The sequence below is a fragment of the Lepidochelys kempii genome, chromosome 5 (genome assembly GCF_965140265.1).
Source record: "Lepidochelys kempii isolate rLepKem1 chromosome 5, rLepKem1.hap2, whole genome shotgun sequence".
Classification (NCBI taxonomy): Eukaryota; Metazoa; Chordata; order Testudines; family Cheloniidae; genus Lepidochelys; species Lepidochelys kempii.
In genome coordinates, this window is record NC_133260.1 from 27,463,332 (window position 1) to 27,477,383 (window position 14,052).

Below are 14,052 nucleotides of genomic sequence, written 5' to 3' on the forward strand. Positions count from 1 at the left end.
CACAGTAGCCCCAGTATTGCCTCATGCCTCCTCTGATCTTCCTGCCGCCATCTCTCCTCATGTTCATCGGCTGCTTTCCTGTACTCTGCTATTGTGTCCCTCCACACATTCTGCTGAGCTCTGTCAGTGCCGGACGACTGCATGAGCTCAGAGAACGTTTCATCGCGCGTGCGTTTTTTTTTTGCTGCCTTATCTGAGATAGACTTTGGGACGGAGGAGGGATGCTTGAAACATTTGCAGCTGCTGGAGGAAAAAAAGGGAGTGAAGTATTTAAAAAGATACATTTTACAGAACAATGGCTATACTCTTTCACAGTGAACAACACTATTCACATTACATAGCACATGTGATTTTGGTACAAGGTCGCATTTTGCATCTTATATTGAGTGCCTGCGGCTTTAGTGTTAGAGATCACACACGCAGTGCCGGGCAACAGAATTCGGCTTGCAGGTGGCCATGGTAAGCCATAGTCTTTTGGCTTCTTCAACCTTCATAACAGCAGCGCCCTACTCTCCCATGCCTGGCAAAGCACATTGAGTTGGCCATTTAGTGCTGCAGTTTTCCTGTTAACGTGCAGCAGCAGACACCAAACTAACCCTCCCTCCCCCATCCAATTCTCTGGGATGATTGCTTTACCCCTCACCCCACTATGTGGCTGGTATCAGGAAAGATCCCTGCTAGCCAAACGCGAACAGCTCAGCGCCAATTGCCCTCCCTCCCCCACCGCGTGGCTAACTGCGTGGAGGATTTCTTTTCAGCCATAGGCAAACAGCCAAGTAGGAACGGCCACCTCTGAATGTCCCCTTAATTAAATTCCCCTATTTCAACCAGGTTACCATGAATGATATCACTCTCCTGAGGATAACACAGAGAGATAAAGAACGGATGTTGCTTGAATGCCAGCAAACACTGGGACCATATGCTGCCAGGCTTTGTCATGCAATGATATCAGATTACTTGATACTAGCATGGTGTGGTAAAGTGTCCTACCAAGGAGGATGGAATAAGGCTGCTCTCCCCAGAAACCTTCTGCAAAGGCTTTTACAATACCTCCAGGAGAGCTTTATGGAGATGTCCTTGGAGGATTTCTGCTCCATCCCCAGACACATTAACAGACTTTTCCAGTAGCTGTACTGGCCACGAATGCATCCCAAGTCCTCAGGGCTACTTAATCATTAAAAAACGCTTGCTTTTATAACATGTATTATATTTAAAAAGGTACACTCACCAGAGGTCCCTTCTCCGGCTTGATTGGGTTGGGAGGGTATGTCAGTCAGGGTGATAAAAAGATCCTGGCGGTCGCGGAGAACGGTGTGCTGTGTGCTCTCCTCAAGCTCATCCTCCTCCGCCTCATCTTCCCCATCCGCAAAATCCTCAGGCATGGCGGAGAGTACCCCATCATCGGAGTCCACGGACAGGGTGGGGTAGTGGTGGCGGCCCCCCCTAGAATTGCATGCAGCTCAGCGTAGAAGCGGAATGTCTGGGGCTCTGTCCCGGAGTGTCTGTTTGATTCTTTGGTTTTCTGGGACGCTTGTCTGAGCTCCTTAAGTTTCATGCTGCACTGTGTTGCATCCCTGCTGTAGCCTCTGTCCCTCATGGCCTCGGAGAGTTTTTGAAATGTTTTGGCATTTCGTCTTTTGGAACGTAGTTCTGATAGCACGGATTCCCCTCCTCATACAGAAATCAGATCCACTACCTCCTGTTCGGTCCATGCTGGAGCTCTTTTTCGATTCTGGGACTGCATGGTCACCTGTGCTGATGAGCTCTGCATGGTCACCTGTGCTGATGAGCTCGCCTGGCCAAACAGGAAATGAGATTCAAAAGTTCCCGGGGCTTTTCCTGTACACTTGGCCAGTGCATCCGAGTTCAGAATGCTGTCCAGAGTAGTCACAGTGGTACACTGTGCGATAGCTCCCGGAGGCCAATACCTTCCAATTGCGTCCACACTAACCCTAATTCAAAACGGTGATGTCGATTTCAGTGTTAGTCCCTTCGTTGGGGAGGAGTACAGATATCGGTTTTAAGAGCCCTTTATGTTGAAAAAAATGGCTTCGTTGTGTGGACGGGTGCAGGGTTAATTTGATTTAACGCTGCTAAATCCGGCATAAACTTGTAGTGTAGACCAGGCCTCAGGGACATAATAACAGTAATCTAAACAACAACGAGCAGTGAAGTAAATCCAGCAACTTCAGTTCAGCATTGTTGCTCCGTATCTAGTTCTTCTCTGGTCCTCTCATCTTCGATATGGTTTTGCAGTAGTTCTTCCTCTTTATAGTCCTAGCGCAGAGGTGGGCAAAGTACAGCCCGCGGGCCACATCCGGCCCATGGGACCCTCTTGCCCAGCCTCTGAGCTCCTGGCCCAGGAGGCTAGCCCTCGGCCCCTCCCCTGCTGTTCCCCCGCAGCCTCAGCTCACTGCATCACCGGCACAATGCTCTGGGCGGCGGGGCTGCGAGCTCTTGCTGGGCAGTGCAGCTCAGAGCCGCGCCCTGACCCGGTGCTCTGTGCTGTGCGGTGGCATGGCTGGCTCCAGCCAGGTGGCACGGCTGCCTGTCCTGGTGCTCTGGGCAGCATGGCTGTAGCGCCGCCAGCCACGGTGCTCCAGGCAGTGCGGTCAGGGGGCAGAGAGCGAGGGGGTTAGATAGAGGGTGGGGGTGGTGGTCAGGGGGCGGGGGTGTGGATAGGGGTCGGGACAGTCAGAAGGCGCGGAACAAGGGGGTGGAATGGGGGCAGGGGTCCCGGGGGGCGGTCAGGAAGGAGAGGGGGAGTTGGATGGGGCAGCAGGGGGCAGTTGGCACGGGGGTTCCAGGGGCGGTCAGGGAGAGGGGTGGTTGGATGGGGTAGGTGTCCTGGGGGGGCAGTCAGGAATGAGAGGAGGGGTTGGATGGGTCGGCAGGGGGTGGTCAGTGGATAGGGAGGGGTGGATGGGGCAGGGGTCCCAGGGGGGCCATCAGGGAACAGGGTGGGTTGGATGGGGAAAGGGTCCCCGGGGGGCCGTCAGAGGGTGAGAAGCTGGGGGGGTTGGATAGGGGGCGGGGGCAGGGTCACGCCTGGCTGTTTGGGGAGGCACAGCCTCCCCTACCGGCCCCCCATACAATTTCAGAAACCTGATGTGGCCCTCAGGCCAAAAAGTTTGCCCGCCCCTGTCTTAGCATGTGTAACCGTGCGCCTCATAAATCAACAAACTTTTTCTTGGGACCAAGATTACTGATGAAGTGAGCTGTAGCTCACGAAAGCTTATGCTCAAATAAATTTGTTAGTCTCTAAGGTGCCACAAGTCCTCCTTTTCTTTTCATTTTCAGAAAAGCATTTTGTAGTGCATCAAACTTTTTGTGCCTGCCTTGGGTTGCAGAACCCAATTCCAGGAGGAAAAAAATAGAGTTCTGCTATATTTGTACAGAACGATTTTTATTTTTTTTTTGTAGCGTGCAAAATACAATCTTAGTAGCTCATGTCTTATTTACAATACTGCTATCTGCTAGGCTCTGTGCGTCCTGTGGTTTTAGTCAAATCTGACTTCATAGGCTAGTTTGAGGTGAATAGATGAATTATTAATGTGACCAAGCTATAGAACACATGGGGATATTGGATCTGTTTCTTGTTTCCCGGCTGATACACTATAATCTGATCTAATTCTCAAGCATCTTGAGTCATCTATCATTTTGAAGATTATGTTTAACATAGATTTTAGGTAAAGCACCTTGCTTTGTGACCTGTTTAATCCAGAGTCACAGCTAGTTCCCTTCCAGTATTTTTGGTATGGAAGCCATGGCGGATTAGCCTCAGGGCCAATGGGGCCCATGTCCAAGGGCCCCAGCCAACTGGGGAGCCTCCAGAAAAATGAGCGCCCCCACACATCAACCCGCTCCACTCGCCTGCCCAGCGCTCCTGCCGGGGAGTGGGGGAATCCCCCGCATCCTGACCCTGCTGCAGGTGGGGCGTGAGGGCACCCCCACTTACTCTGACCCAGGGCTCCACAAACCCCTAATCTGCCTCTGTATGGAAGAGTCCAGTCCTCTTTGGAAAGAGCTTGTTCTCATGAACTAAACTTAGAAGTTAGGCGCACATGGGTCTATTCACATCTCTTTCACTAACTTGCAGGGTAGTCAACAAGTGCCCTTAGGTTACTTGGGTTCAGAAGTGCCCCTCAGCTTATGTGGTAAGTAGTCTGCTGAACATGCGGATCCAAGCCCAGGGAGTATGGAAAGAGGAAGTACAGGACCAGTTGCATTCTCACACATTTCTCTGAAACTGTGGAAGCCATCTCTAAGATGCAGGCTTTGTGGCTGGGACAGCAGGGAGACCAGGGGGAGGGGGTAAGAATCTATACACTACAAGATATTCCTACTCCCGCCCTCCGAAAACCCCTTCTGTGGGAGACAAAGCCACACAAGTTAATTTTGAATGAGTCGCCATTACTTTGTTCAAGTTTTCCTTCAGTGCTGCCAAGCCCAACACCCGCATAAGGGCGGAATCAGGAGTCAATGCGTGCAGGGCAAAACGATGGGGAACCTGTATAAATTAACACTGACTGAGGGCAGGTCTACACTTAAAACGCTGCAGTTGTGCCACTGTAGTGCTTCAGTGAAGACACTACTATGCTAATGGGACAGCTTCTCCCATCGTGGTAGTTAATCCACTTCCGCAAGAGGCAGTAACTGCGGCGACAGGAGAAGCCGTCCCATCGACATAGCACTGTCTACAACAGGGGTAAGGCCAGTATAACTGCATTGGTCGGGGGTGTGTGTGGCTTTTTCACACCCCGAGAGATGTAGTTATACCAATATATGTTTGTCGTGTAGACCTGGCCTCAGTCAGCATTAATTTGCACATTTGTTCTGCAGTTTTGCTTGGGGGAGAGGAGAAGAATGCTTCTGTCAATGTAGCCGCATCTACACCAGGGGTATAGGTCAGCATAGTTGCAGTGGCATGGATTTTTCACATCCCTGAGTGCATTAGCTATGTCAGCTTAAGTTGGAAATGTATTTGTGCAGTATTTGGATCTCTTTGTCTTTTTCATTTGCAAATTGAAGTTACTGAAGTGTAGGGGATCTGGATGAATAATTTGGAGTGGGTATTAAACAGTTTTGCCTCTTTGTGTTTTCAAATTGTCTGCAATGGATCGTGACTTTTTTCAAATGTAATCCAAATTATTCACCAAATAATTTCTGCAGTCAATCTTATTGATCTGTAGCACAGCTGTAATTAAGAATTTGAAATCATCTTTGCAGGGATATTCTTCTGAGTTGCTTGAAATTTATTGTTTCTGCAACAATTCCTCCCAGCAAACTTATTTGTTAGAACATCCATAACAAATAAGCACAAGAGGGGCAAAAATACCAAGTGAATTGGTTTATAAATCCTAAGAAAAATTTATGGCATATTTCCCCCTCATTATTTACATAGCTTTGTTACTTACCTACCTCACCAGACTACTGCGATGATTAGTTAAAGTTTGAGAAGCACTTGCTAAATGTAAAGGGCTACCAAAGTATTATTATTGTTTCCAATAGATTTAGTTTTTCTGAGATTCTTGCTGTTTTATTTCCAAGGGCGTTGTAAGGTCTTCTTGTTCTTGTATATCAGTACTTTAATATGTGTCAAGTTGATGATCCTGAATGCAGGACAGAAGAGAGAGCTGGTAAAATGGATTAGAAGGCTCAGATTCTCTGCTGCATTCAACTACCGGTAGGTGCGGCAAAAAAGGGGGCTGTTTGGAGCCTGGTTACAGCTTCCTGATTCTCTGTTTGGCCCCAGAACCATGGGCTGCTCTAAACTGTACCAGTTGGCTACATTCTCCTAGAGACCATATGCCAGCTGGAGTAGCTAGAGCTTCCACCTGTCCCTTTTGGGGGCTTCAGGGAGGGAGGCTTAAAAGATGGCACCAGCAGCTGTATATCATGTTGAGGGTGTACCCAGTGAGTGAATTGCAGGAGGTTTCCACTTCTTTTGTGCTGCTTGGGCACCTATTGAGTTCCCAGGGGTGAGTGGGCACAAGCCCACCTGCATGTAAAGGCCCCTCCCCCAGCCTAAGGGGAGGAGCCATTGAACCCAGGGCTCAAGTAAAGTCAGGGAACAATAAATGATAAAATGGAGATGGGAGTGAAGGTCATAGGGTCAAAAGCAGGGACCACACAAGCAGTGGAGTGGGGCTGAGAATCTGGCTCAAGGTTTCCATTTTCTAAATAAAGGCCTTATTGTGTAAACCTTTACTCCTTTGAATGTTTCTATGCACTGCAATGCAGCTGTTTTTGTGAGTAAGGACTACCCATGTAAGGAAAGTTTTGCAAGATTGGACCCAAAGTTTTTTTACTATAGTTTTATTTTTTCAGTACAGTACTCCCTTATTGTATCCACAAGAGCTTCACAGAGGTATTTTAGTGCTGCCCTGGGTTTCAAAATTTAGTCTCAAATGCAACCGGATAAGGAAATTTCTTGGAGTGTCTGGGAAATACAACTGTTTAACACACAACAGGTTCTTCCCCTCCTCCTGAGGTGTGTTTTGTTCCTGTTATCTCAACAAAAGGACATAATTATTCAAAAGGGGTCTAATTAATGCAGTCCTTACACAGCCTTTAATCAGGCAAAACTCCCATTGAAGCCGATGAGAATTTTATTTTGAATAAGGACTGAAGGGTTTACCACAAGGTTTAGAAGTACAGTTCTTACAATGAGACAAAAACAGATTCACCGGGTGCTTTCTTAAACCTTGTCTATTTATATTATTATTGCTGTGTCTAGCTTTTATCCACCATAGCTGGTAGCAGATAAAAAAGGAAATGGACAAGACCACAAGGTAAATAGTGAAACTTACTTGATTATCATAAGTAGCATTCTTGGCACCCCAACTGCCTGTTCAATTAAAGAAAAATGTGTAAAACCAAAAGCGTCCTAGTAGAGGAATAATGAAGAGTAAATTCTTAAGAGACCTAAATGTCAGCTGTACTCTTGTTTTAGCTTCTCTTCTAAAGTATTGTTGCCGATCAATTCTGGTGAGTATTTGTAAGGTGTTAAGTTTTGTATTTAGCTTCAAATCAAATAAGTTGGTGGAAATGACAAGTGTAAATCTGATTTTGGCTTGTCTCACATCTAAAAATGACCTTTAAAATAACTTGATTTCACTTGGTATTTTGTTAGAACTAGTTGAAAAATCAGGTTTTCTCAGCCTTCCCTGTCATTTATGGTAGATAAGGTCACAAAAACATTACATATAATAAAACTGCTGCTATGAAGGAAATAAAAGTTGCCATAGAAAATTCTTTTCACCAGCAAATTTTCATCACTTCTTTGTTATGCTTGTTTATGAAGTGTCTTTACTATGTGTTTTTTGGTTTCAAGAGCATTGGTAATTGTCTGGCTACTTACAGAATTTTTGTTAAAAATCTTGGGCCTGATTCCACACTCCATAGTCAAACTTCCTAATGATTTCAAGGGAAATGTTGTCTGCAAGACTGTGGGTTTGGGGCCCTGAGTTGTAGTGTTCTATGTTAAGACTTCATAGGCAGTGGCTAAAATTCCTTCACCTTGGGTGGTAACATTTGCCATCACTATCTTTTCTCCAGGTAAGTGGAGCTCATTGCACATGCCTATGCACATGCACGCACGCATACAAACACCCGCATCTCTCGTTTTGCTTCCAGAGCTTAGACACCAGACCTGTACTTTGATTACAGTTACAAGAGAGGCTCCACCCAATGCTTCATGGTCCCTGCAGTTTGACTCAGCATGATAGAGTTTCTTGTCAGTGCTTATTCAATTTACTGTAGCGGTTGAGTTGTGATCCTTATTATTTTACCAGATAAAGTGCCTTTGTTATTAAAGCTAATAACCTTCCTCAGTTAATTGCAAGCTATTTTTTTGGCAAGATCATCAAAGAAATGTTGTGTACAAAAATTATGAAATACATTAAAGAATCCTTTAACCCAACTGGTGAAGAGTAATTAAGTATTTCTGTAGATTTATTCTGGTTACAGAGAAGGTGAATTCTCACACATGCCCCTTTCTTCATATGGCCTCCAAGGGTTGCATTCATGTAGCTAAGGGCATGGGTCCCAGGGAATTTTCCTCACATCTCAGTTTGCACCACTAATGCTATGTAGAGTAACAGGTGTGCTGCAGTAGTTGCAAATACACTGAAAAGGAAAGCAAATGTACTTTGATGGGTTGATAGATCGACCCAAATTAATTCTGGGTCAGATTCTACTCCACTTGTCACACTGAGTAGAAACCACATGGGCAGCATGTGGGGTAAGAAGCTACTCGACATGAGTGAGAGTGGTAGAATCTAGCCCTTTAATGATTGGGTCTGTCTGATTTTTGAAGATTTTTAAAGAATAGGGCAGCATATGTGTATTCTTCTTCAAAGATATGCCCCTCAGCTGATTATAAACAAGGGAATTTTGTTTCCTGAAACTTCTTACACAATATCATTTTGCTTTGAGGCAGATAGGCTGGGGCCTCCTCTAGATATATTGGTGGATTCACTGAACTGTACAGCTTTCAGCATACAATGGAGAATGCCAAAGCAGCATGCGAGCACCATCACAGGATACACTGTAAGTAAACCTTTATTTTTGTTAGCAATATACAGCATAGAATCCAAATGGACCACATAGTCCCATTCATTGTTCGCAAGGAAAGTGAAAACAGTAAGGGAAAGCAAGGAGGGTACTTTGAATCCCAGACTCAGTACCATACACTAGAGTTGTCTAGAAAGAGTTCTGTGAAAAAGCTGAGTTGGAACCAATAGTAAAGAGTCTTTAATTAACAAGCAGCTATGTTTTAGAAGCAAGCTATGATGGGAATTTTGTGTGGATGCAAGAAGCATGGATTCACAATAATTTGCATTTCTCTTGTGACTTTTATCCAAGGATCTCAAAGCACTTTACAATTAATTAGATAGGAGAACATTCCAGTAAGGTAGAGTAGAGCAGGTAAATATTATGCTTTTTTTTTTTACAGATTGGTAAGCAGAGGCACAGAGAGTGAAATTTATTCTAACTGCCTCAAGCCTGAGTCCCAAATTCCCCCCACCCCATCTCCTCACCCCACAGCCCCTTCCCATCTACCCCCTATTGCCCACAAGGCCACCTCCTCACCTTACATGTGCGTCTTCTCCAGGGTCCAGGCACCTAATTAGTGGAGCCATGCCTGTGCGGCTCCACTAATTAGGTGGGTGGCCCTTCATTCTCTCATGTGAGGCTGCCCAGGCGTGCACCTTAGAGGGAACTATCCGTGAGCCACCTGAATGGAGCTCGTGGACCACTGGTGGTCCATGGACCACATTTTGAGAACCTCTGTTCTAGGATTCTGTGCTGCCGTAAGTTGTTGATAAAAGAGGTGTGAGTAGGTCTCAGAAGCAAAGCAGTGTAACTTTGCACCAGTCTGGCATTCAGCATTCATGCAAAACAAATGAAACTTGTACTGATTTTGTATTCTGTGGAAACCAAATTTAACCCTTAAACTAAAGTCAATGGGAGCTGTTTTTGCCAGGAGTGAACTTGGCCCTGAGCACGTGGGGGATGGTAGACAAGAGCTGGTCAAAAATGTTTTGTTTTCCCCATGGAAAATGTTGATTGAGCGCCCCTTCCCCCACAAAAAAAAATCTAAATACAAATGCAAATTTTCATTGAAAAAAAAAACCAGTTTTCAAGGGATGCAGACAATTGAATGAAAGATGTCCATTTAATGAAAAACTCAGTTTTCCATTGGGAAAAAAGTTATGACAGAAAATGTTTGACCTTCTCTATTTCTGATATAAGTTGTGGTGGTTAGGGGCTGTTTCATCTTATACCTACACGCTGCTTGCTTTTCCTGCTATGCCCTATCTTTTCCTCCCTTGGTTGTGTAAGTTACACTTGTCTTGCACATCTGCTGAATTATTTTTATTATTATTGAATTATTTGTATTGTAGTAGCTCCCAGAGGTCCATGATAATACAAATAATAAGTTATAATAACAATAATTGAGCTAGGCACTGTACTTAGTTTGGTACATCCTTGGATGTATAAACAGAGGAGTAGTGAGTAGAAGTAGGGAGGTAGTTTTACCTCTGCATATAGCATTGGCAAGACTGATACTATAATACCAGCATCCAGTTCTAGTGTCCACATTATACAAAAGATGTTGAAAACTTGGAGAGGGTGCAGAAAAGGACCACGTGGAGAGAAAATACCTTGTACTAAAAAGCTCTTTAGTCTAGCAGAAAAAGGGATAACAAGAATCAATTACTTGACATTGAAGTCAGGCAAATTCCAATTAGAAATAAGGCACACATTTTTAACTGAGAAGGTGATTAAACACTGGAACAAACTACCAAGGGAAGAGCTGTATTTTCCATCTCTCAATGTCTCCAAATTGAAATTGGATGCCTTTCTGGAAGATCTGCTTTAATCAAACACAAGTTATTGGGCTCAATACATGGGATGACATTCTGTAGTCTGTGTTATATAGGAGGTCAGATTTGGATAATCTAATGATCCCTTCAGGCCTTAAAATCTAAGAATGTATGAACAGACATAAGTAAGAGATGGTACCAGCTCTAAAGAACTTGTAAGCTAAATAAACAGGCCAGACAAACAGTGGAAGAAAGGGGCCATCCCCATTTTATAAATGGGGAATAGAGGCACAGAGAGAGTAAGTGGATGTCCAGTGGGTAAAAGTTACACTGCTTTGCAACTTCCACCAGTTCCATTACCAATTTACACAGGAGCCAGATCCTCAGTTGACTTCAATGGGTTTATGCCAGTTGAGGATCTTGCCCATGATGTATAACTTACAGTGTAATTCATGTAATTGCTGAATGAAGCCTAGAGACTTCCATGGGAATTCAACCTACTTATTTCAGGCTGCATTTTGCTGAATTTAGCAACCACATTTTACTGTACCAGGAAGTTCACTGAATGCCAACTAATTCATGTACACTTAGGGTTTGTCTGTAGTGGGATATGACATATGTTAAAACACATGTGTTAAACACAAGGTTAAATGATCAGTTTAAACAAGGATTGTTGTGTCAGCTGAGTATGGTTAACCCTAGGGTCCATTCTGATACAGTGTTAAATATGACAGTTCGTTTCTACAACTAAGTGCTAAGTCATATTTAACATTGTATCGTCTAACACATTATAAATTATGTCATTTTGATGTGTAGACAAACCTTGGTAAGTCTGAAGAATATGTCAATGTATGCTAACTCTCCATGTGTCTGTGGAGGGGCAAGGGCTGTATACGCAGTGATGTGATAGTAGTTTACTTATTATTTCTAAAGTATTTGTATCACTGCCTTAACTACATCTCTTCAAGGTGTTTTACTCAGAGGTTGAAGCTGATAAACCAGTAAAACAGCGGTCACATGATGTCCCCCTTAGCTTGGATATGCTCAGCATGGTGAGTATCTGGCTTTATCCATTGTCAGAATGATCAGAGCCTCTGGAATTTTGAGAGAGTTAAGTTTGGCATTTTCTAATAATTGGTGATATTTCTATAGTAGGAACCAGGAACTCTGACTTCTTTGGCTGTGTGAACTAATACCGGCTTCAATTCCAAACCCACAGGGACTATTGGGCAAAGAGGAAATCATAGCACACTGCTGTAATCTAATCAGAAATCTGGGATATGATTTTCGTACCTCATTCTCCTGCTAGTTTTGAATTTGCAACTGTTGGGACTTGCTGTGGGTTTTAATAGCAATTACCTGTGGGATCTCTTTAAATATTACTTTTGATTTCAAGTTCACTTTTTCAATTCGGAAAAGTTCATTTGTGCATGCAAAACTGGAAGAGCAATCACGTCTCCATTTGCTGTTCCATGTATTTAGGTGTCTAAACTCCCATCTTGGCAAAGCTGTGCCATCATGGTAAATGTCTGAGCAAACAGAGTTGAATTTTTGGCAAATTCCTGTGTGTGCAAGTGAGACTCTGCCCACTGAAAATTTGAGATTAAAAGTTTAATTGTGAGCTTTAATAACTCCTAACTACCAAAAAAAAAAAAAAAAGAAAAAGAAAAAAAAAGGCAAATGTGCAAGTTCTAGTCTCCAAGGGGCTTTTCTGGGATTGGAAGTTTTTTATTCTTTCAAAAAAATCTCTTGTCTTTTCCCATCACCTCCCTTTCCCCCTATTCTCTTCTTTTCTTTACCCTCTTCATCCCTTTCCTTTTCACCTTTATATGCTTCATTCTTCTTCTCCCCATTCCCCTCTCTCCTTCTAATCAGTGTCCTTCCTTCTTTTGGGCCATGTCCTCTTTACTCTTCCTTTCACATGGCTGAATTAGGAATGTTCCGTAGGACTGCACCAGCTAGAAATTGGCACTGAGATAATAGCATCAAATTCAAACATTTGTGGGCAGAGGGGAGATTTCTTTCTCTTTTTGAAGGGCATTGTGGTGAAGTTGGTGAACATTAGCAAACCTCTTCAAAAGGAAGTGATGAAGTGAAGAAGAGGGAAGAGTAGCTTCTCAGATTCCCTGTTGCCTTATGCTCACTTTCTTTGACAGGTTTCAGAGTAACAGCCGTGTTAGTCTGTATTCGCAAAAAGAAAAGGAGTACTTGTGGCACCTTAGAGACTAACCAATTTATTAGAGCATAAGCTTTCGTGAGCTACAGCTTACTTCCTCAGATGCATATCGTGGAAACTGCAGCAGGCTTTATATATACACAGAGAATATGAACCAATACCTCCTCCCACCCCACTGTCCTGCTGGTAATAGCTTATCTAAAGTGATCATCAGGTGGGCCATTTCCAGCACAAATCCAGGTTTTCTCACCCTCCACCCCCCCACACAAATTCACTCTCCTGCTGGTGATAGCCCATCCAAAGTGACAACTCTTTACACAATGTGCATGACAATCAAGTTGGGCTATTTCCTGCACAAATCCAGGTTTTCTCACATCTCCCCCACCCCCATACACACACAAATTCACTCTCCTGCTGGTAATAGCTCATCCAAACTGACCACTCTTCAAGTTTAAATCCAAGTTAAACCAGAACATCTGGGGGGGGGGGGGGTAGGAAACAGCCTGTTTCCTCTTGTTTTTTCCTACCCCCCCCCCGATGTTCTGGTTTAACTTGGATTTAAACTTGAAGAGTGGTCAGTTTGGATGAGCTATTACCAGCAGGAGAGTGAGTTTGTGTGTGTATGGGGGTGGGGGGGATGTGAGAAAACCTGGATTTGTGCAGGAAATAGCCCAACTTGATTGTCATGCACATTGTGTAAAGAGTTGTCACTTTGGATGGGCTATCACCAGCAGGAGAGTGAATTTGTGTGGGGGGGTGGAGGGTGAGAAAACCTGGATTTGTGTTGGAAATGGCCCACCTGATGATCACTTTAGATAAGCTATTACCAGCAGGACAGTGGGGTGGGAGGAGGTATTGTTTCATATTCTCTGTGTATATATAAAGCCTGCTGCAGTTTCCACGATATGCATCTGAGGAAGTGAGCTGTAGCTCACGAAAGCTTATGCTCTAATAAATTGGTTAGTCTCTAAGGTGCCACAAGTACTCCTTTTCTTTTCACTTTCTTTGGCTACTCCTGAATCTCATGGCTTTCACAAATATGGGATCATAGTAAAGGAAGGAGTCTCATTGTCATGATTAATTATTACTTTGTTATACACTATTTTTTGTCCCTCCTGTGTTCCTCACTTCTTTTTCCTAAAAGTACTTCTGTTGCCACCACAGGATTATCATACACAATGTAAGGAGAGTGGTCACTTTGGATAAGCTATTACCAGCAAGAGAGTGAGTTTGTGTGTGGGGGGGAGGGGGGGTGAGAAAACCTGGATTTGTGTTGGAAATGGCCCACCTTGATTATCATACACATTGTAAGGAGAGTGGTCACTTTAGATAAGCTATTACCAGGAGGAGAGTGAGTTTGTGTGTATGTGGGGGGGGGTGTGAGAAAACCTGGATTTGTGCTGGAAATGGCCCAACTTGATTATCATACACATTGTAAGGAGAGTGATCACTTTAGATAAGCTATTACCAGCAGGAGAGTGGGGTGGGAGGAGGTATTTTTTCATGCTTTGTGTGTATATAAGATCTTCTAAACTTTCCACA

At 44.1% G+C, this 14,052-nt stretch overlaps 1 protein-coding gene across 3 annotated transcripts in view; it reads left to right on the top strand.

Moving 5' to 3' along the window:
* EGFLAM (EGF like, fibronectin type III and laminin G domains) overlaps nucleotides 1–14,052 on the top strand; it is a 136,527-nt gene that overhangs the window by 24,215 nt on the left and 98,260 nt on the right. For all 3 annotated transcript variants that reach the window (XM_073346166.1, XM_073346165.1, XM_073346167.1), the window contains exons 2-3: nucleotides 8,444–8,553; nucleotides 11,303–11,386. In XM_073346166.1, coding sequence (XP_073202267.1) covers nucleotides 8,444–8,553; nucleotides 11,303–11,386 — 194 coding nt within the window. The remainder of the gene's footprint in view (nucleotides 1–8,443; nucleotides 8,554–11,302; nucleotides 11,387–14,052) is intronic.